This window comes from Protopterus annectens, chromosome 7.part0, assembly GCF_019279795.1.
Source record: "Protopterus annectens isolate FY-2018-M chromosome 7.part0, PAN1.0, whole genome shotgun sequence".
Classification (NCBI taxonomy): Eukaryota; Metazoa; Chordata; order Ceratodontiformes; family Protopteridae; genus Protopterus; species Protopterus annectens.
This window is the reverse complement of record NC_056739.1, coordinates 1,254,441,874-1,254,466,968: the sequence shown is the minus strand read 5'-3', so window position 1 is coordinate 1,254,466,968 and position 25,095 is coordinate 1,254,441,874. Positions and strand designations below refer to the sequence as shown.

At 40.9% G+C, this 25,095-nt stretch overlaps 1 protein-coding gene across 1 annotated transcript in view; it reads right to left on the bottom strand.

Annotated features, from left to right (window-relative positions):
• ZWILCH (zwilch kinetochore protein) overlaps positions 1-25,095 on the bottom strand; it is a 1,326,642-nt gene that overhangs the window by 194,076 nt on the left and 1,107,471 nt on the right. Inside the window, exons 16-17 of the mRNA XM_044077868.1 lie at positions 18,459-18,554; positions 67-185 (exon numbers count right to left, since the gene is read on the bottom strand). Coding sequence (XP_043933803.1) covers positions 67-185; positions 18,459-18,554 — 215 coding nt within the window. The remainder of the gene's footprint in view (positions 1-66; positions 186-18,458; positions 18,555-25,095) is intronic.

Sequence of the window (25,095 nt, the reverse complement as noted above, 5' to 3'; positions counted from 1 at the left end):
TGAGAGTGTATTTACATTTTTCCCCTCAAGCTGATTTTTTTCCCCAACAGCAACATAGTATCTTACCTTGTGTGTTAAATGTCACATGGTTGACTGGTGGCTTGGTGCTAAACTGGCATATTGTTTTTACCTCCTTTTGGCCATGTCCACTAATCATTTCTACTCTCCAGACTTGAGGACTCTCACTGCAGAAAAAGTGTACATAGTAAGAAAAAAATAAAGCAGTGGTCTGAAAAGTATCATAAGAGTAGATGTATGAATAATAGCATCATTACTGCAGAATTCACACACATTTTATATGGGTGGCAACTTGAGTCGAGAAAATTATTATAAAAGCTGACTGAAAATCAGCTGATTGAGTTTGCCAGTCGCTTTTGTGTAAAATCAGTGAACAGTGGGGATCACAAAATTTCCCCTTCCCCCACTGTAATGTGATCTTGCGGCTGGTATATATAATTAGCAGAGGGTGTGGGGTGCAGGTGGGCTTACCCCCCTGCAAAAATGTTTTTTCTTAAATTTTGATAGGCTGCTCATTGACATTGTGTTCAATTAGCTGTCTTTCAATAGATCATCACACACCCATATATAGAGAGGCATCTTGCTAGAAAGTGCATACTAATCTTTTGCTAGTTATTTTAAACAGTCAAATGAACCATAGCATTTACTGTTGAAGTCTTTATCTATGGCTCTTAAAAGGTAGCCTGGCTGTAAAACACAGCAACGGTCACATTTCCTGCTCTTCTTTTTTGACAACCAGATAAAAGCAGACAGAGATGATGTACTAAAAAAAAGCTCATGTGGCAGGTTAAAGAAGCTAAAGAACACAGGAAAATTATGAGTTATGTACTTACCATAACTTGGCATCAGAGTTGTCCAGTTTCATTCTTCCTCACTGATGAGTCACAGATTCAATCCTCGGATCTGACTTCCTGACAAACAAGCCCGCCCCATGCAAAATCATCACACCCATTCTTTAAATTTTAGCGGGCTTTGCAGGAGCTTTTTACTACTACTACTGTGTTGATTGGCTGCTTGCTGCATGAACCCTCGTCTGCAGCACAAGCACAATCAAATCAAAGTCCAAGGCGGGTCACCGCGGGTTTTTTTTTTTTTTAATGCAGCGAAGAGCCTGCTCCGAGGGACTCGATTCAGAGAACCCGCAAACCGGAGGTGCCCTCTGATTTCCGCACAAGGAAAAAAGCGGAGGGGGGCAGCAGATCTGACTTGCCTGCATTTCCCAGACCTTAGAGCCCAATCTCAAGAGCATTCCTCTTCCCATAATGCACTACACCACCTCCAACGCCTCAGATCGAGTTTGCTGCCTATGTGTATGTTGTTTACAGGACAGATAAAGTAAAAATTACAAGTCAAACCTGGAACTAAAAAGTTCCAGTAATATTCAATATCCTTTTAGAAAAGATAAAGCTGGGCCATGTTGAGAGGGAGGGTAAGGAAGAAAGAAATTGAACAACACAGATGCCAAGTTATGTTACGTACATAACTCACAAATTTGATGCTGTCCATTTCATTCTCCCTCACTGATTGGTAGATTCCCCAGCTACGTAACCTTTGGGAGGTCTCAAAGGAAAATATGTTTGTTCAAATAAAAATGTTCAATTTGCAAGTGCAACAAGTATACTAGTCCTTGATGAGGTGGCTGCAGGACTAGTATCGTCAATAGAAGCTCTGGAAGAAAAGCAGATGAGGAGCCAATGATCTGGTAGAGTGTACTCTAGTAGGACGAGGTAAAGTCAAACATGTCTGAGAATAAACCAGTGACATATATATAGTCAGTAATCCATTTGGTCCAATAATCTTGTAAACTGCTCGATCTAGCCAAATAGCTGAGAAAGAGAACAGTTGATCAGACTTCCTGTACTTTTTTGTTCTGTAAATATAAAAAAATGTACTAGTTTATGAATGTTAAGATGCAGCCTATATTTGCACGTACTAGTAAAGTAGGTAAGAGGGATGGCAACTGAATTGAACTGATTGGTTTCAAAAGAAACTGTGGTAGAAAAACTAATGAGGTAGTCATACATTAGGTAGAATGGTTCTAGGATGACAAGACAATGCTAAACCATTTTGGGAATAAATTGGCAAAGATACGATTAGTAATCTATTTGTCCAGAATAATAGTTATATACATTTCACACACATACATATATCTATATTGGACTGTTTAACCTAGGCGGTTAGAAGTAAAAGGAGATAAGGAGTTGGTCAGAATTTCTTTACCTTTTGGGCCTATGAAAAATATATACATAACTATCTATGAATATCCCAGCAGGAGACAAAATGCGTCAACCATAATTTATATTAAAAAAAAAAAAAAAAAAAAAAGACAAATTTTAAAGGAAATTTTATATCACAACTGCTCGTCTGGAGCTGAAAGGTGACTTTTCATGGTATGTCTACGCAGCAAGATTCCTTTCAGGGAAGAATATTATGCAATCTGGAAATCCAAGCATGAAATTTATTATGTCTGGATAAGCAATGATATAGCAGAGGTTCTGAACCTACTGGCTAATGTCGTGAACAAGGGGAGCGAGCCTGCACCGTCTTAAAAGCACTGGAAAAGAAAACCCACATGGTCAGTTTGAAGGCGTGCAGATCAGGACACTGGATCTCTGAAGGATGACATAAAAGATCCTGACTGGGCTCCAGAATCCATGGATGATACCTCAGATTAGGAGCAGACAGAGAGAAAAACCACACTTAAAGCGGCCCAAAAAAAAGTATGAGGATGACGGAGCTCTTTAATCTGCTGTCTTTTTGTAGCAATCTTGAGATTAAAGGTAAAGGGGGAGGGGTATAGACCACCAGAAGGGACAATCGTGAAGCCAAACACATCTCAGGAATTTCCCAGAGAAGGAATTCATATGAAGTATCTGTGTATTGCTGTTTAGGGGGAAAGCAAGAACGTCACAATGAGGTTGGCCCCAACGGATAACAAACAGGTTCACACTTGATTGACTGAGAAACCACTCATGAGGAATCACACTAGGTATATTGAATTGGTCTGCCAGAGGGTTGAATTTCATTATAATGTGTGTTGCTATTAGAAACTGGTCCGAAGAAACAGTGCATTCCCAAAACAATCATGGCCTTTCTGCATGAGGGGTAAGAACAGGTTCCTTTTATTTGGTGGTGTACTAAACTACTGACATGTCAGTGTGCGCTGTGATAGACTCCAGAAAGATAATATCCTGAATGGCTTGTAATGTGGGTAGGATAGCTCTCATCTCCAGAACGTTGGAATGCAACCTGGACTCCAGGGGAGACCATATGCTAGGACTATCTTTAAGTGGAAATTTCCTTTAAAACTTCCCACTTCCCATTCAGGATGGTCACTGTGGCTGTGGAGGAGTAAGGAGAAGAAACAGTCTGTCTATGAACAGATATAGTCTGTCTGGATCCAAAAGCAAAGGTGATGCTTGTAAATTAGTTATATTAAAAAAAAAAGTAATCTCTGTGGTATCCCCGAAGTCTCAAAACAACCCACTAAACAAGAGTAGTAGGTCCAAAAACAAAACAGTGTATGAAACTTCTCTGTGTGGAAAATTTTCAGTCCATATATCTGTAGTTTACCACTGTATATTAATCAGATCAGGCAATAGTAATAGAAGTAGTGAACTTAAACTCGTCTTAAGTAAAAAAAATAAATAAATAATTGTACAGAATTACTAAGTATTCGAAAGTAATCCAAGCAAGGCAGGCAGTCTGTTTCGAGTCGAAAATCCTTTTAAGTACACAGACAAGCGATCCAAGTTAAAAAAAAAATACAGTAATAGTTTCCTCACAAGCTTTCTAAATAAATGATATACACACACATATATATATATATACATACACACACACACACACATATATATATACTTTTATCAGGCAAGGGAATGGTTTATTGTGCTGTAAAGCAAAGCCTTAATGGTACTCATGTTAAATTCACTTCCCTTCCCCCATCACTGTGACTTTCGAGCTGGTCCTGCCCTACTTAGTAGCTGTCATAATAATATAACCCTTATGTACTTCAAATAAAATTTATAATGATGTGGCACCTCTTATTTAACCAGATTAAGTAGATTATTAAGTCTGTGATTTTATCCAAGACAACATACTACATGGCTGGAAATGTGTCAACCTTAGTCCATTTGGAAATCAAAAATATATAAATATATACACTTTGCATGTAAAAAATCAATTGTAAAAGTCATATTCTATTTTTATAACCTATTGTTAACAAAAATTGCTTTCGTCCTTCTAGACTTCAGATCTATAAAAATATATATAATTGTATAATTTGTTAGTATTGTTATTACACATCATTTTGAATAAAGTGGAAAAAAAGAGAACAAGAAAAAGAAAAAAAAATGTATGATGATGGAAACAAAATATACACAAATTACAACTGATTTAAAATGGTATTTACTTTTATTTATTTTATTCTACCAGCTGGTTTTAGTCATGTAAACAATGTGGCAATTTTCTAAGTTCCAGTGAACTTTTAATTGAACAGTAGTAGTATAGTCCAGGCTTCCTAGGAGAGTTCAGCTTTAATTGCCACATGAGTTCATGTTTCTCTAGAATATTCGGGATGTCTCCTTCAAGATCACCCATGTCTATGTGATCCAGGATCTGGAACTTAAAACCTGTGTGTCTTTTATGAAGAGAAAGATGTTTGGCTAGTGCATTATTTTTACATCCAGAGCAGATTTCTGACATATGACATGAAATCGTACGCTTGAGTTTATTTACAGTCTTGCCCACATAGAATGCATCACATTCATTGCACTGTGTCCTGTAAATTACTTTTGTAGTGTTACAGTCACTCCCTGCACTGGTCTTAATGATTTTCTTTAAATAAGGACAATAAAAACTATCACCTTGTTGTATAAATATACAAAATGCACAATTAGTTTCACATCTTTTAGTGTTTCTCTCATATGGTCTATTAAATTAAACAAAACTTCTAATGTTCTTGGCCTTCTTATAAATAAAAGATGGTGCTTTACCTAAGATGTTAATCAGAAAAGGGTTTCCTGTGACAATGTTCCAGTTTTCTTCAATAGCATTTTTGATACCGAGATAATCCAAAGTGTATGTCAGGATGCAGTTATTTTTGCATTTGTTAATCTCTGTGGGATTTCTTAACATTCTCCTAAATGGGGAGGTTGAGTGAAAGTACTTCAGTCCTTTTCAGTTCTATAATGGGTTCCAGAATGTTTTTTAACATCTGACTTTCATAGCCTCTCACTGGAAAATCATTCTCCAAGTTGTTCAGGTTTTTCAAAAAATGGTTCCATCTCTGTGGTAATTCTAGCTAATCCATAGCATTGGGACTTCACTACATTATACTTGGTTTTTGTAGGATGTAGACTTTTACTGTGGAGTAATAAGTTAACCATTGTTGGTTTTCTGAATAGATCAGTGATGATTCTGTTATTGTTGGTGTCCTTGAAAATCTGCATATCTAAGAATGTGGTTGAAGTATAGCTACAGGAAGAGGTAAACCTTCAGGAAGACGGTTGTTTGAGGTAAGTGATAAAATCTCCAAGCTGAAAGGAGTCACCTTCCCACACAATAAATATGTTGTCAATAAAACGTAAATAGCATGTGATATGCTGCATGTAGTCTGGGTTGTGATGCATTCTATGTGGGCAAGACTGTAAATAAACTCAAGCGTAGGATTTCATGTCATATGTCAGAAATCCACTCTGGATTTAAAAATAATCCACTAGCCAAAAACCTCTCTCTTCATAAAAGACACACAGGTTTCAAATTCCAGATCCTGGATCGCATAGACATGGGTGATCTTGAAGGAGACATCCCGAATATTCTGGATAAACATGAACTCATGTGGCAATTAACACTGAACTCAACTACTACTGTTCAATTAAAAGTGCACTGGAACTTAGAAAATTGCCACATTGTTTACATGACAAATTTTTTTAAAAATGTTATTCTACCAGATACTATCTTAAATCAGTTGTAATTTAAGTGTATATTTTGTTTCCATCATAATACATTTTTTTTATTATTTTTTTCTTTTTCTGGTTCTCTTTTTTTCTCACTTTATTCAAAATGATGTGCAACAACAATACTAACTAATTATACAATTATATATATTTTCATAGATGTTTTTTAGGGTTCTTATACACAGACCAGAAGAAGTCCAGAAGGTCGAAAGCAATCTTTGTTAATAGATTATGAAAATAGAATATGATTTTTACAATTGATTTTTTTACATGCAAAGTGTATATGTATATATTTATGTATATATTTTTTGATTGCCAAATGGACTTTTTTGCGTCTTTCGGCTTTTCCCGGTTCAGGGTTGCCACAGCGGAAAGCCGGTCCGCTAATGATTGGCAGTTGATTTTTATGTAACGGCTTGCCAGGCCTGACGCACAACCTTCAACAAAGGTACACCTATTCATGCATGTCTCCACGCAGAAGACGCTCTAGCTGAGAATCGAACCAACAGCGTCTTACTGTGAGGCAACAACGCTACTAGGTTGATATATTTCCAGCCATGCAGTATATTGTCTTGGATAAAATCACAGACTTAATAATCTACTTAATAATCTGGTTAAATAAGAGGTGCCACATCATTATAAATTTTAAAGTACATAAGGGTTATATTATTATGACAGCTACTAAATAGGGCAGGGCCAGATTGAATGTCAAACTGATGGGGGAAGGGATGTGAATTTAACATGTGTACCAACAACACTGTTTTACAGCACAATAAACCACTCCCTTGCCAGATAAAAAAGTATATATATATATATATATATATATATATTGAGAAAGCTTGTGAGGAAACTATTACTCTCTTTGTTTTACTTGTATCGCTTGTCTGTGTACTTAATAAAGGATTTTCGACTGAAAACAGACTGCCTGCCTTGCTTGGATTACTTCTGAATATTTAGTAATTCTGTACAATTATATATTTATTTATTATTTTTTTTTTTTACTTAAGACGAGTTTAAGTTCGCCACTTCTACTACTATTGTTTGATCTGATTAATATACAGTGATTAACTAGAGATATATGGACTGAAAATCTTTCACACAGAGAAGTTTCTTACACTGTTTAATTAGTTATATAGGGACAGATAGAGGCCGAAAAAGGGATAGACCCATGAACTTGCAGGTTCGATCTTGCTGGAGGGGGACAGAAGAGACAGAGTCCCACCTAGACTTCTTAATGATGTGATGCGATGAAGAATCAAAGATGCTATCTGGTTTGTGGTATTCAAAGGACAGCTTTCCCTGGACAGGGATCCAGGTAAGTAAATAGTGTGGGAAGAAATAGCCAGGGAATTGTCATGGCTAGGCTTGTATAGGCCCTAGGGCCGATCACCTAGTATCAACCTATGAACCTATGAATTCCAAATTCTGTATAGGAAATTGATTCTATTTAGTCACATCACACTTAAAATGCCTAGGGACCTGGGGATTTGAAATTAGATAATATCCAGTTGACAAAAGTTGATACCCGGTTGGAGCAATAAGTGAGTGAATTGTTCAAACACCTGAAGACTTAAAAAAGGGTAAGGTACATCCAATCTTCCTGGCACAGAGGCAGCAAGATGGACTGAATTGTGACCATCCAGAGTTTAACTTCTCTACATATGGATTGCTTAGACTGAAAATGGATGTTATGCTCATCACCCAGGCATAGGTTGGCAAGCTGGTTCAAGTTTTCAGGTGCTATGAAAAAAAGGCATCCCCCGATTGCCTCCATAGATGGCCAACCAGACGGTGCTTCAGGACTGCTGAAAGCGTCTGTCAGAGTTGTCTAGAGCCCTGATTCTATGCATCTCCCCTGCTTCTGTGGCCCAAGCCCGGACATCTAGCCTCCTAGAAATACCCGCATCCTAAAACAGACGAGCCAAATCAGTGGGCACATCCATGGAGTCAGCAGAGTGTGGGATAGATGAGAAGTCCAAGTAGACTCTGAGAAGCTAAAGCACTGTTTCACTATCCGCGAACCTCTATGTCCAGTAGGGAAGAGAGAAGACCCAAAAGAGCTTGGTACTGTATTCATTTTACTTGTTCCACGAACGACGCAATTAATTACAGCAAACAGAGAGTCAACGAAAGACTTGAGGGAAAGAATACATCTCCATGGTGAGAAACGGTACCCTGGACCAGAAAAAAAATACTGGTTAAGCACTTTTGTACAAGCCATGACAGGGGAAACTGGTCAGACCTCCATATTGGAAGAAGAACCACAACCATGAGGTCATCGGGATGCTTTGGATCTGAAGAAGCTGCATTGGCTCAAGCAGCTCTAATATGAAGGGGTTTGGATTCAAGAAAAAAATGACATTTACCTACGGTAACCTAGGTTTAGGATTTGAAGGTTTGTTAGAAACTGTCATGGCTTCACTGCTTAGATCCAAAGGTGGTTTAGGTTCTGAGAAGTGCCTAACTGTTGGATTCAATCCCGGAGCATAGCACTAGGGAGAGAGAACTACTCCACAGTGGAACAGTGTAGGGGTTTGCAAACTAGAAACAAGCACAATTTCCGAGGCAAAGTTGTCTACTGGGAAGATAAAGGGGGGAGGCAGCCATTCAATCTCTCAGCTTTATAAATCTGAACAAGGTTTATGAGATGGGGCTGATCAGATTGTTAACTCTGTTGCTTGAGCCTAGGAAGTAGCCTTTTTTTTTTTTTAAAAGGCAACAAGAAAGGATCATCGGGTCTGAGAGCGGTTTCGAATCCACGGGAAGCCACAGTTAACCAACCGCAGAGGATCCAAAGGTATCGGATCAGAGAAGAACCAGTGTTCTCTAGTCGTGCTGCCACCCATCGGATCCAAGAACTTAGGATCCCAAGCCAATTCAGCTGTTTATGGGTGACCTGCCATTCGTCACATCTGAGATCTTCAGATCCGAGGAGATAAGTCATTATACATAGGCACTATCTGATCCCAGAAATGGTACCTCAGAGAACAGTACAGCTATATCTAATATCAACTATCTGATCCCAGAAAATGGTACCTCATAGCAGACCAGATCTGAGATGAGGTAGTCAAAGTATATGCCTCCCAAGAAGAACTCCCATCATTCGAATCCAGAGACTTAGGATCCGAAGATGGAGAAAGTAACCTGGGAGAATTATCATATCTGCCTTTTAGATCAGAGGAGAACTTAGGCTCTGAAGAACTACAGATCTGAAAGGAAGGAATCAGAAACACAAAAAGGTGGCTCAGATTTTTTTTTTTTAAAGAGGGGTTTGAGCCCCTAAAGGAACCATACTCAGACACAGCAGTTTACTCATTTTAGGTGTGTGTCTCATAAAAATTGTAGTCTTCTGGCAAATTACTGGTAAATCAGAGGACTTGAGTCAGGAAATAATGGCAGACAACTGATCTTCAGACCTCGTATCCTTCTGCTAACGTAAAACTCATGCTAATATCAACAGTCTAGGTTTCACATATAATCACCAGATAATCCCGCCTTCTAATGGAAGAAACAAAGGTGAAAATTAGCGGGACCAAAGACTGAAACCACTACACTACTCTGTGTCTGTTCAAGGATACCAATTGCAATGTTCGGCAGCCTTGTGAAAAATTTAAGTGGGAAGCAAGCAAGATTGACACAGAACTTTTGTCAATCTATCTAAAGGTTTTGAATAGTTAGTGGGGAAGCCCCTGTAAGGGCCACAGGCCAGCCCGTCATACCTCTCAACCTCTTAGTACAAGAAAACTGGACAAACAGGGGGAACAAAGTCCTTTTATTTTATTGTTCAACAAAATTTAGAAAGCTGCTACAGCAACGGGGTCTGTTAACATACATTTTTGAAAGATTTGAAGTCTGAAACTCTAAAGTATATCATCATTTAGAGATTTGCCAGAATACCAGAAATTTTAGACGAACAGGAAAAAAACAAATGATCCAAAAACTAGACAGAGAGGTATGGTGCTCGTAACACACAGCTGTGCATGACACACCCCCAAGAAGCAACTCCCAGTGGAAGGCGCTTTCGTATGGTTCAGAAACTATTCGTCAATGGGTCAAATGAAGATAACTCAAAAACTTGCACTTTAATCTCCAGACTGAAATACTCTGCTGCCCGTCCTGCATAAGCCATTTATAGCTCAGTGACCTACAGCTGTAGAAGGCAAAGTGTGAAAAAAAAACAGAAGCACTGGACCGGAAAGCCACCACAGAGACAAAGAATAGCTGCATTCTCGGTCAGAAAGGACAGAAAACCTTGCCAAGAAAGAGAGAGTTTCCACTGCCTCACAGTGACAAATGGATGTTCAAAACCACCAATCCATGACCAAAGAAAAAAACACAAAAGCTCTCAGACTGCCAATTATCAAAGACTAGCTATCAACTACATACAGGAGACTAGAATAACTGATGAGAATAAGCGAGGAAGAATGAAATGGATAATATCAGATCTTAAATGTGTCTAAGTACAAAAGAAACCATCTGCACATTATCCTGTTTTGAAGCACAATAATGTTGTCTTCCGGCTTTTCCCGGTTAGGGGTTGCTACAGCAGAACTCCGAGTGCGGAACCTAACTTGATGAGGCCAAAATGCGGCAATGAGGATGACTGAGCTTCCCAACCATTGTGCTTTCTGAATAAACTTCGGGATCAGAGGAATAGAAGGATAAGCATAAAGTAGACTGGAGGGCGAAGCATGGACTAGAGAGTTTCTGGGTGACCCCCTGGAAGGGGGGTTAGAGCAAAATACTTGCTGCACTTCATGTTAGAAGAAGACGCAAAGAGATTCCAACAAGGATGGCTCCACTTTTGGATCATGTCTGCTACTGACGGATTCAGACACCATTCGAAAGGCATCAGACTAGACTTGCTGAGCTTGTCCACTAGAATGTTGGACTTCCTCATAATGTGCACTGCCACCAGAAAATGGTCGGAACAGATCACCCACTCCCACAATCTCATGGTCTTGCAGCAAAGGAGCTAAGATCTGGTTTCCCCTGTTTGATGTACCAGATTACTGACATGTTGTCCATATGAATGGCAATCGCCACAGTAGGAAGAAAGTGTGGAGAGCTTGCAACGCCTAAAGCACCGCCCTCATCTCGAGGACATGGATATGCAGACTGGTCTCTAGGAAAGACCACATGACTTTAACGGTCCGTCCCATGCAATACCCCACCCCCACCCGAGCAGGGAGGCATCCGTGGTCACTGTGATCGAGTGGGAAGGAAGAACAAATGGGCGGCCCAAAAGAAGGGCTGGGGACTGAAGAGTGTCTTGGAAAACTAAGGACAGCTAGACCAGATATGGCAATGGACAGTAGAGAAGGGACCACTGAACCGTTAAGGTCCACTGAAGAATCTGCATGTGAAGGCATGTGGTTGGTAGAAGGGTGATCATGGCTGCCATGGACGCTAATGCTCAAAGAACCACACTTGCAGGGGGAAGCTGGGTCTGAAGAATAGACTTTACATAATGCTGAAGAGACAATAACTTGTCTGGAGGCAGAGACACCCTGCTCTGTATCATATCCACCCGAGCACCTATGAAGTCCAGCATCTGAACAGGTACCAGGTTCGAATTGGCAGGATTTATTGTGATGCCCAGGGAAGCGGATAGGTGGAGATGACTATCCCTGGCCTGAATCAGTTGATTCCTGGAGGGAACGGAAAGCAGCCAATCATCCAGATGGGGAAAGACCTGAAACCCCTACAGGCGCAGGTGAGCCACCACTACCATCATCACTTTGGTAAACAACCAGGAGACCATGGTGAGTCCAAAGGGGAGCACTCTGAACTGAAAATGATGGACTCACAGCCAGAAGCAGAGGAACCGTCTGGAGCATCTGCTCATCTTGATATCATAGTACATGTCCTGAAGATCCATCCAGCATATCCAGTGGTTCATCTGCAGCAAGGGCAGAATGGACTGAAGGGTGACCATCCAAAACTTCGTCTTGGCAATGGACAGGTTTAGGGTAGAGAGATCCAGGAGGGGCTTTAAGTCCCCCGTTTTCTTTCACACAAAACAACCTGGAATAAATGCCTGATCCAGACTGGTCTGCGGGGATGGACTGGATGACTCTTTTCGAGCAGCCTGGCAATCTATATGGCTGTCTCCTTCCTTTGACTGGGTGGAACATCTAGGAGGAATTGCGTCAGAGACTGAGGGTGAAGGAATGGAATGGAATAACCTCTGGGCATTATTTGCAGCACCCAACAATCATTCGTGATGAGCTCCCAGTCTGTTGGGTGCCTCCAGAGCAGAGCATTCAGGCAATCCCTCAGAAATGCTGAAAGGGTCCGTCCGAAAATGAATCTCAAAGAACCCTTCTTCTGTGGTTCCCCTCTGCCACGAGGATGGCATCTGTCATTCCCCCCTCTGCCCCTGGGTGAAGACAAACCCTGAGCACCCTGGGAAAAACCCGGAGACTTCCGAAACCACATCTTGACTCCATGCAGATTCCTCAAAAAGGATGTTTGTGGAGAAGAGAAGCAGATCCAGATGGCAGACAAGGTCTTCTCATCATTCTTGCTCTGGGTCAGAGTATCACAGTCTTGCCAAACAAGGTTGAACCGTCAAAGGAAGCATTCGTAAATGACGCCTTGAAAAGTTCCGAAAAAGAACAAAGCCAGAACCAGGCATGCTTCCCGATGGCAAAGCCCGTCCCAAAAATCCTAGAGTCACCCTCAGTCAAATGGGAAAGCAGCCTCATGGATGTGTTAGAAATAACAGTTAGGGTGGCCATGCAGGAGGAGAAACTTTCTCCTCTGCTGACATGGACCCCAAAGCTCCTTAACCAGGCCCCTATGCAATCTGACAACACGGGCCAAATAACTCAGTGCACACAGTGCAAAGGTGGCTGGAGCATATGCCCGCTTCCCAAAGCGGTCCATCACCCTAGACTCCCTTGTCTGTAGGATGGACTGAGGAACTCTCCTGCAGCAACTCCCCCTTAGTGGCTGCCACCACCACGGGCCAAATAATTCAGCACACACAATGCAAAGTGGCTGGAGCATACGCCCGCTCCCCAAAGCGGTCCATCACCCTAGACTCCCTGTCTGTAGGATGGACCGAGGAACTCTCCTGCAGCAACTCCTCCTTGGTGGCTGCCACCACCACCACCATGCATTAACTGGGGAACCCTTTGACCAATGGGGGCTGTCTGAGGGAGCACTGAGAACCTTGTCCGGGCAATAAGGGATGAGCTCAAATGTGGCCGGTTCCCTTCCATGTCCTACTAGAAATCAAATCCATCAAAGGATCCGTGGGAGACACACACACACACACACACACACACACACACACACACACACACACACACACACACACACACCCAAGAAGTAGAAGGTCCTGGTCATGTGCCAAACACCTCCAGGAATACAGACTTGGGGTTGGGCTTGTGGGTAGACCACCTGCTTCGCTGGCATAGTATTTCCATGATGTTCCCAAAAAAGACATCAGGGGGTGACCGAGGGGAACCCTCCCCTTCATCCAAGTCTGTATCATCAGTGAGAGACTCCAGTTGGGATTCTAAGTGCCTTCTCTGGAATATATGCTTCTGAGGAGCCTCCTTGGGTGGAAACTCCAAGGAGGACTTGGAAACTCCGGGGCATTCCTGAAGAGAAACCTCCTGGGGTGGTCTGGCAACAGGCTGTTCCTGAGGGGGCAGGACAGAAGACTCTGCCCCAGAAACAGAAGGACCCAAGACGGAATCCGAAGATGAAAGTGTCAAGGCTCTTGAAGGAGCTGAAAAGACCCTCTCAACCACCTCGAACACAGAAGGTGAGCAAAACAAAGAAGGCAAATCAGCCGGAGTCAAAAACTGTTGGCAGAGACTGCCAGGCTACTGCCTCTGGCACCGAGGGGGGGTAGGAGCTGAGCTTCCCAGCACCGAAGCCCCGAGGTGAAGGGACAACTACAACAGCCTTGCAGTCGACACCAGCCCCTCGGAGCTGACGCTGAAGCTACAGCTCTAAGAGTCAGTCAGTTCCGATGACATCAGAGCTGAACTGCTCAAGGTAAGCATCTGCGTCGAGGTACAAGGGACCATCAGCTTTGACGCCTCAACACCCAGAAACCTCGGACCCAAAAACTCTGAAGCTGAAGGTAGAATCGGCGACGGAGATATCGGGAGGAAAAAAGACTGCATGCTCACAGCTCCAGAGGGAGACAGACCAGGCAAGACTCCCAGCTGGATCTGGGCACGAAGAAACTTCATCATTATCCTGTCCACCTTGGCTTTGGATAGGCTCTGAGTGGACTGCACAGAAGAAGCCACCGACCTGGGCTGGGAATGACACCAAGGGGAGGCACAGGCAGGGGGTCCTAGCCCTCAAACTCTCTAGCTCTGGGGGGAAGCAAAGTGACTGGAGCTGAGGAGAACCTAGGCTAGCTTGGGCCTAGATTTACAGGCAGTTCTGCTGAGGAAGACCTCTCAGGCAATCTCTTCCTCGGCCAATCCCACTCCTTGTGTCAGACCCTTTCTCCATCCCTGGATTTCTTAGTGTTAGTTTTTGTCCCAGTAGCCAGGGAAGAAGAGGCCTATGCAGGAGGAGGAGGAGGAGGAAGGCCCTTCAAAATAAGCTTATTCCTAATGGGAAACTCCCAAACACACCAAGCACGGTTGGAAGATTCTTATGCCCACACTCCATACACTTCTTGAACCCCGGCTCTGGAGTCTCGGCCATAGGAACAAGATAAAAGAAAACTCTCTGTCTGTCTCTCTGTCTGTCTCTCTGTCTGTCTCTCTGTCTGTCTCTCTGTCTGTCTCTCTGTCTGTCTCTCTGTCTGTCTCTCTGTCTGTCTCTCTGTCTGTCTCTCGCTCTCTTTCTCTCTCTGTCTCAAATAAGGAGAAAAAAGGAAAGAGGAAGTAGTTTTTTTTTGTGGGGATAGGAAAGGTAGAAGAAAACAGGGTAGGAAGAAAAAGAAAATGTAAAAAAATTCAAGAGATCAACTTACTGTTACCCAAAAAAACTTTTGAGAAGTTTGGAGTAACACAACCCGCGCTGTTCGGAAGGAGCGGCAAACGAGATCTGAGTGAACGAGGGAGAGCGGGGCATTATGGTTATTGGAGGGACCTTATACTAATACTTTGTTGAAGCACCTTTTGATTTAATTACAGCATTCAGTCTTCTTGGGTGAGCCGCGGTGGTAAAGTGGTAGCCTTGTCGCCTCACAGCAAGAGGTTCTCCCGTTCGATTCTCTGTTGGAGTGCCTTCTGTGTGGAGTCTGCATGTCCTCCCCATGGTCGAGTGGCCTTCGAAAGACATGCATGAATGGGTGTGCCTTAGTTGAAGGTTGGGAGTCGAGCTGGCACCTCGTCACCGTAAAAATCTACTGCCAATCATTAGTGGACCGAAGTTCCACTGCGGCGACCCCTAACCGGGAAAAGCCGAAAGAACAGCATTCAGTCTTCTTGGGTAGGAGTCTATCAGCATGGCACATCTTGACTTGACATTTGCGCATTCTTCTTTGCAAAACCGCTCCAAATCTGTCAGATTGCAAGGGCATCTCTTGTGCAAAGCCTTCTTCAGGTCACCCCACAGATTTTCTATTGGATTTAGGTCTGGGCTCTGGATGGGACATTCCAAAACTTGAATTTTCTTCTGGTGAAGCCACTGTTTTGTTGATCTGGATGTATGCTTGGGGTCATTGTCATGCTGAAAGGTGAAATTCCTCTTCATCTTCAGCTTTCTTGAAAACGCCTCAAGGTTTTGGGCCAAAAGTTACTGGTATTTGGAACTGTTCATAATTTCCCCTACCTTAACTAAAGCCCCAGTTCCAGCTGAAGAAAAGCAACCCCAAAGCATGATACTGCCACCACCATTCTTCATGGGGATGGTGTTCTTTTGGTGATGTGAAGTGTTGGTTTTGCACCAAACATACCTTCTGGAATTGTGGCCAAAAAGTTCAGCCTTGGTCTCATCAGACCATAACACATTTTCCCACATGCTTTTGGGAAATATGATGTATTGTTTTGCAAATGTTAGGTGGGCCTGGATGTTTTTCTGTGTAAGAAAAGGCTTCCATCTTGCAACCCCACCCCATAGTCCAGACATATGGAGAATACAGGAGATTGTTGCCAGATGTAGTATACAACCAGTACTTGCCAGAAATTCCTACAGCTCCTTCAGTGTTGCTGTAGGTCTCTTGGCAGCCTCCCTGACCAGTTTTCGTCTCGTCTTTTCATCAATTTTGTAGGAATGCCAATTCATTGCAGTGTCACTGTTGTCCCATATTTTCTCCACTTTTTGATGACTGTCTTCACTATGTTCCATGGTGTATCCAATGCTGTGGAATTTTTTTTGTACCCTTCTCTTCGCTTTGATGCTTTGTAAGCCTCTTTGCAAACCATAGCTTTTGCTGTAGCAGGCAACTGAGTAAATTTTGGGGAATTCCTACTAGGACAGCTAAACTTTATTTGGGGTTAATCAGAGTCTCTAATTGATGGCAGGTATGTACCCAAGAAGAATGAATGCTGTAATTAAATCAAAAGGTGCTTCAACAAAGTATTAGCGTAAGGGTGTGCACACTTATGCAACCAGCTTATTGTACGTTTTTTATTTTTTATAATTTCCCCTAACAGATTTGTTTGTTTTTCAATTGAAGGTCACATTAAAGGTGGGAAAAGTATTGAAATAATTTCTTGTGGTCTCTTTTTTTATATCACAAAAACCTGGCATTTTAACAAAGGTGTGTACACTTTTTATATCTACTGTGTATGTATGTATACATATATATATATACATATATATATATATATACATATATATATATATATATACATATATATATATATATATATATATACATATATATATATATATATATATACATATATATATATATATATATATATATACATATATATATATATATATACATATATATATATATATATATATATATATATATATATATATATATATATATATACATATATATATATATATATACATACATATATATATATATATATATATATATATATATATATATATATACATACATATATATATATATATATATACATATATATATATATATATATATATATACATACATATATATATATATATATACATACATATATATATATACATACATATATATATATATATATATACATATATATATACATATATATATATATATATATACATACATATATATACATACATATATATATATATATACATACATATATATACATATATATATATATATACATACATATATATACATACATATATATACATACATATATATATATATATATATATATATATATATATATATATATATATATATATATATATATATATATATATATATATATATATACATACATATATATATATATATATACATACACACACACATATCTATATCTATATATCTATATCTATCTATATATCTATATATATTTATATATCTATATAAATACACTGGTCTACTTCAGACCATCGAAACCTAGACAGTCAAATCACACATCGAGAAGAATACAACGAAACCGCATAGCACTGAAAACAGACATCGAACTGAAGGCAATTCCTGTTTTTCCATGGTAACACTATTAAACAGATCAGAGATGCTGTACATGCATACCTTACTGGGACTCTCGGATAGATGTGGGCATGCCGTGGGTGTTTACCCTCTTCTACAATGTAGTGTGACCTCGTAGCTGCTATATTTAATTTGTACGGGGGGGGGGGTGCAGCCCCTCTGCAAAAATGTAGGATAGAATACTGAAGGTTTCTGGTGTTTTGGGAGGTAGGGATGATGTAGGTGGAGTTTGTATACTTTTGTTTTATAGCCCGGGGCTGTTTTCGATTAAGTCAGGTTTGATCTTTACAGTTTTCAATGCTTTGTGGTTTTGATGAATTTGTCTCTATGCGTGATTCGATGATCTAGGGTATCGATGGTCTGAAGTAGACCCAGATACACAAACGCACATACATGCACATATATACATTCTGGAAAACTTTGCTTTTAAATACTGGAGGAAGATTAAGCCTCTTCAAAGAAAATGTGTTTTCCTATGGCTCAGTTTTGTAGCACTGCTGCAGATGTAATCTGCTTTAATGCTTTCTTTGATAGCCATCTACATAAGTGAGATGACTCGTACACTAGTGTCCTGAGGCACAAGGTATGTAAAAGAATACTCTGATATAAACCTTATAAATAAGCTTTCAAAGCATTCCATATCCATTAAAAAGTCATAATTCTCACACCTGTTAGTCTTTATGTCATAGCTTTAGCACAGTTAGCAACCCACACATAACTGGGCTCAAAGGAATAGTATTTTTGGAAATACTAAATTATAACCCACATACATAATGCGTACAGCAGTAATGTGTACTGTGAAACAGAAATGTGCGTTGCTGTTATGTGACCTTTGCACTTTACACTAGTAAGTTAATACAACACAACCAGGTTACAATTATTCAAAAAAAATGAAAAGAAAAAACGGTATCATTTCTTACTTCTGGTAGTAAGCACTAATAGCAGTTGGCCTGATTGGCAGATGAAAGACGTGGTGTTCATTGAAGGGTTGTTCTTTGTAATACTTTAAACAGGACCTGAAAATAGAACATATACTGTTAACACTGATTGAATTTATACTTATTTTGTGAAAACTTTCTTAAACAATGTAAACAACGTATGTTCTTACCATATCAGTTGATGTACAAAACTGACACTGAATGATGGGTTCTAGGATTATGTTATCCTTTTTACTAACCAGGATTCAGTACACATTTGCTGAGAAGTTTCCAAGATTGGAAATGGGAGTGTGACCATGGGTGAAGCATGCTGTGATGTTATGTGCTGGCCACACAAACATGTTCAACCCTTGTCCCCAGCCAACATTCCTGTAACTTTTAAAAATAATTTCTGCACCCCATCCCCCCAGAAGGTGTATCTGTCCCATCGCGGAAGGTCTTCTTTCCAGATCATCTGATATGGTATCTGATACTGAATCCTCCACTGTGGATCCAAACAGTAGGTAGAATTACAAGCAGCAAAACCACATATGCAGTAGCTATATGGTGTAAAGGAAAGAAACCTGGCCTCATCTTGTAGGCTAGGTGCTAGGGCAGCCAATCCAAAGTAGGAAAAAAATGAGACTCGTCAGGAAAGAAGTGAGAGGATGCCCTGGGAGCACCCAGAAAGTCACTTCTAGTGGAAAACAGAAGGTAAGAAAAATGAGGGATCTATATTAGAACACCGAACTTTCAAAATTTCAAGTGTTCTAATACCGAACCCTATTAATCGAAAATTAAAAACATCGAACATACAGAACAGCAAATTTTTTCCTAGGAAAAAAATTTGCTGTTCCACAACACATACACACAACACAAACACACCAAACAAACAGCAATCCACACACATCCACCTAAACTCTTACACCTAACCCTACACTAAACTATATATACACCACTATCTACTTACCTTAACCCAAACCCTAACCCTAAGGTTCATCACTATCGCACCTCACCCACGCCCTAACCCTAAACTCACCTACCCCACCTAACCCTTACGTCCACACAATCGCACACTTACCTGATCCACGCCCTAACCTTAACTCACCTAACCCGCCCTAAACCACACGTCCACACAATCGCACACTTACCTGAACCCGACCCATAACTTTCCACCACAGCACTGAAAATACCAAAGCAACAGAAACGGACAACCAAATTCTTTCCCTAGGAAGAAATTTGGTTTTCTGTTTCTTCGATATTTTTCGCTGAAAACGGGTCGATATTATAACACTCTAAATTTTGAAAGTTCTGTGTTCTAATATAGACCCAAAATGAGTATTAGTCCATTAACGTAATGGGTAGGGCATTGAGGAGCACAACACAAGCTATCACAGTATTAAATCACAACAAGAATGAATGAACAGCTCTACCAACCCCTCAATGACAACATCAGGGAATGAACTGTAATTTTCTGAACCACTGTATATGCCACAAAGTGACAAGTCCATACACTGCAATTAAGGACTTGGAGTACAAGTCTCAGAATATCAAACCTTTACCTTAGGAAAAGGCAGTCTTTCATCCCAGGCAACAGCAAAGATTCTTGACAGAAAGGATCAGTGACCCTATCTATGTAGTTCCCCCACTCACTGACCAAAGACTGGAAGGGGGGCTGTGTCAGGACAAATGTCTGCCCAGGAAGGCAAGGAGTAAGTGTGAAGGCTCCCCAGGGAATTTTTTCTCTCTTCCAAGGACTATGAAGCCATGAAAAAAAAAAATTCACAAAAAAGAAAAAAGAAAGGAAAAAAAAAAGGCCTTCAACTTTAGCAGCCATTAGGTCAGATGGGTGCACCAATTTGACCTCCTGGAGTGTGTGCGTGTTGGGGGGGGGGGCAGTGTGCGAGTGGGAGGGAAGGTTAGTTATCTCAAAGAGATGCAAGGCAACTGAGAAGAGGGATATTTCTATCAGAAATACAGAATGGAAACCACCCAGAGATCTGAACAGACAAGTCTATACCATGATACTCATTCATGCCAAAGCTGAAAAGCAATAACCAGAGTATATAAGAATCCACTCTGCCATCAAAAAAGGAAACCTCCTGAGATCAAAATCTCTCACCCATTCTAGGGAACTCTGCCAGAAGCTGCAGAATCTCCTGGGGTAGAATTATAGCCTCCACACAAAATCAGCAGGTTGAAAGCAAATGGAACATCCCTGCCTAACTTGGGAAGGGTTCCAACGCAGAAAACATAAGGGATGTTCTCATCTCATAACTTGAGAGGGTCAAGGACAGAATTCTAAGGACCCAGAAGCACAACATGTCAGCAGGACTCAGTCCAAAGAAGAACACAACAGCCCTAACCAGTGGCATGCTAAAGAAGTGGCTCAACAGAAGGTCACACTTTTTTGTAAAGCAAGTACAAAAGCATTGGACTCATTAGCCACCCTCTAGAAACATGCACCTCATCCAGGCTGAACAAAAGCCTCCTCACTCTCACTCCATTCGCAGATATATACGCGGGGGGGGGGGGTCACATACATGAGACAGAAGGAGAAAGAACATCAAAATTAATCTACAGAATTTAGTTTCAAAAAGAAACTACCAAATAGGGAGACCAGAAACAACTAAAATGAGTGGTCATGAATGATCTCCATCCAAGCTAAGAGGCTCTCTGGATGTCAAAAAGATCCATTATGGAGTTAGGCAGGGGCTAGCAACCACCACCACTATAACTGGAAGGGGGAGTTGCAGAAGGTGGGAGAGTAAACCCAGATGTAGAGGAACACTGCTGAGCTAACATAACCTAGCATTTTAAGCCAACATTTACAGGCTTAGGAAGAGAAAACTCAGACCTCTGACACAAGCTGGAGCCCAGGAAGAACTGTTACTCCCATAAAGGGAGTGGCAGTAAAGAGATGTTCCCGATCAAGGAGTGTGAACCACTTCTGACAAGTCAAGCATACACAGCTTGTATTCCCACCCAGAAAGGACTACAGACACAAAGTGCCTGAGCTTCAGGCCAGCCAGCCAATGTCATAAAGGGACCAAAATTAAACAGCTCTCTAACAGAAGAAACTGGAATCCCCAATTATGAAGCTCCCTCCCTCAGAATCCTATATCTAAGGCCACTGACACAGTGGTTTCTACCAGTGGATGCAGAAAGACCCCATCCTCAACTCTGGCTAAGTGGACTGACACTTGGAGAATTTCTGTAGATTCAGGGAGCTCCAATTCAGTCTGAGGCCAAAAGTAACGGTGGAGAGTGCTCCAAGAGGAGAGAGATTCAGACATCCAAACTAATGACAACAGGTAGCACAATTGGTACAATAATAAAAGGAGCAGAAGAGGAGGAAAGGAAATGTTAATATTTTACACAGTACATCTCTTTAATGGCACCTATAAGTGTACTAAGCCAAGTTAAAACAACGTGTTTTGCTCGTTAGATATTCAGTAAGGCAAATGGCCAAATATTTATATAAAATATAAAAGTTAACCTAATATATATTACTTAATTTTTCTGTGCATGGATTGGAAGCACAGATATTGCTGAAACTAACAAATTTTGTGTTTGAGTAAACTTTCAATAGCATGCATTTTTAGCAGGATTATTCTCATGTTTATAACAGTTAATGCCTGTGGAACCAACTGTTGATTTGGAACAAATCTTTCTCTTTGGGAAGTCTGCATTTTGTTTTTGAACATATTTATGATTGCATGCCCAATGTTTTTGGGTATGGGATGCTGTGAACTGTTCTGTCTGAAAAAAATGATTTGTTTGCTGAGTGTTATTTGGTAAGGGGGTGTGATGAATCGGCCTATCTTGAAAAAAATTGTAACATGAAATTAAAAAGAAATGTTAAGTTGAAGCATTACAAAAAAACTGCCTACCAGCCAGTAAAATCGTCAAGAATGATAGAAATGCACATGCAGTGGCGGCAATGTTACCAAAACAGGAAAAAGCATCCAGCAGACCCTGAATCATACATTCATATTTCAAGACTGAATTTGATCTGTAGGTTTTTGATGTCTATACTGGCTAGAACTGCAAACATTCTGCCAAAATCAACAGACATGAATCAAAATGGCTTTACAGAAGGAAAACAGACATTTGATAATATTACTAAAATGACATCACAGACGGAATCTGAACACAGGAATACATCATTATTGGTGTGTCTGGATGCAGAGAAAGAGCTTGACAGGGTATGCTTGAACTTTATAAGCAAGGTGATAGTAGAATCCATACTTCCTACCCCCAAAAAGCTAGTATTGAAGACATATGAAGGCTCAGAGACAAGAATAAAGGGGGGACATATCTAGACTGAGTAGAGGAAGTAGATATAGATGCCCACTCTTTCCTCTATTTGCATTATACTGCATTTGGAGCACTAAGCTAAGAAAATAAGGAGTTCCCAATTTCAGGGTTGCAATTGGTATGGACACCAGGTTAAACCACCTTGTTTGCTAATGACATTATAATTTACCTGACCAAACCAGAACAAGCCATCACTATTCTTTTAAATATATTGAGACAAGATCCAGCATTACCTAGGTAAGAAATAAAAGACGGTATGACAAAGGTAATATCTATAAGCTATTTACCTACATATGAGTTGGTCCAGCAGTATTCATCGACAGGGGGCACAATAAAATAAATATTTGGGCTTTTGGATTAAAAATGAAATGGAGCTTCAGGCTAATGCATTGAAGGAAACAAAACAGAAGAAATGGAAGACAATTTTTTTTTAATGCCTAATGCTAGTACATTAATTTTTCCTAACACATTTATTGAATTATCACTTGTGACATAGGCAAATTTACATTTATATAAAAGCAATCAAACTATATTAACATAAAAAGAAGTTATGTCCTTACCATAACATTCCATCTGAGTAGTTAGACTTCATTCTTCTGCACATATGGGTATTCGGATCCGATTTGGATCAGAGCCGGAAAAACTTTTCAAGCATCATTTCTGAGCTCCAAGCTCCTCCCCTACCAATATTACATCACTTCCTCCTATCTAGCCCCAGATCGAGTTTGCTGACAGTAAACGGCAACATAACCACAATCCTAAACAGGAAAAACCTGAAGAGTGAGGGGGATGGAGGGAGGGAAGGTGCAGAAGAATGAAGTCTAACTACTCAGATGGAATGTTATGGTAAGGACATAACTTCTTTACCTGAAGTAGTTAACTTCATTCTTTCTGCACATATGGGACAGAGTCCCCAGCTACTAGTATTCCTGGGAGGCCCTTATGGAAGGATATTTCTGAGCACCGCAGAGCCAAAGGATGCTCTCCCTCTAGAAATACGATCCAATTTATAATGAGAGATGAATGTGTGCTAATTGGCCCAAGTCGCTGCCGCACAGATATTGTCTATCGGAACTCTTGACCAAAAAGCTGCAGAAGTGGCCATTGCCCTAGTGGAATGAGCCTTCAATACACCCGGAGGAGAGAAACCTTTGTCCTTACAAACTTGTGCAATACAAAGAGTGATCCACCTTGCTAAGGACACTTTCGAAACTGCTTTGCCCAAAAATGGTTTTGAAAAAGAAACAAACAACTGATACAACTTCCGGAAGGGTTTAGCCCTATGGAGGTAAAAACAAAGCTGTCTATGGACATCCAATAAATGAAGCTTACGTTCGCCTCTATTTTGGAAATTTGGGAAGAAGACTGGCAAATTTATAGATTGATTAATATTGGCTGCTGAAACCACCTTGGGAAGAAAAGAAGGGTTCGTACACAGCAAAACCCTATTCTTGTGGAAAACCAAATAGGGGGGCAAGGAGCATAAGACCTGCAACTCTGAAACTCTTTTAGCTGAAGTGATGGCAACCAAGAATGCCATCTTCCACGACAAAAACTTCATCTGAACTGAGCCGGCTGGCTCGAAAGGGGGAGAGGTCAAGGCTTGAAGGACTAAAGTCAGATCCCAGGGGGGCACTGTTTAGGTGGTCGCAATAAAAAAGTGCCCCTCAGGAAAGCTTTACACAATTTGGCAGAAGCCAGAGAAACCTTATTTTCACCTACATGAAACTTAGAGATGGCAGTCAGTTGAACTTTGATGGTGGAAGCACTTGCGCCTAATAGAAAAAGATCGGCCAAAAAATCCAGTATGACCGGAACAGGGGCTGTAAACGGGTTCTGATTGCACTGAGAGGCCCAAACGCAAAAACATCTCCACTTGCTATTGTAGAGTTTCCTAGTGGAGGCTTTAAGAGACGCTACCAGAATGTTCTTAACAGGGGACAAAAGTCAGGGAGTCCTGATGATCATGGGAACTGGAGCAGCCACGCCGTCAGCTTGAGACTGTCCAGGTTGGGCAAGGGCATGCCCGAAGGGTGAGAAATTAGATCCTGACAGGGATCTAGAGTCCATGGAGGAGCCAACGGGTGAGACCATAGGAAGGGAAGCCACACTTGGCGAGGCCAGAAGGAAGCTATGAGAATGACTTTGCACTACAGCCAGCAAGCTCTCTGAAGGAACTTCGGAATAAGAGGTAATGGGAGATAAGCATACAGTAGCCCAGGAGGCCAAGCATGGACTAGAGCGTCCCTCGAGACATCCCCCGGAGGGGGGATCAGAGCGAAGAAGTTGCTGCACTTCATGTTGGAAGGAGATGCGAAGA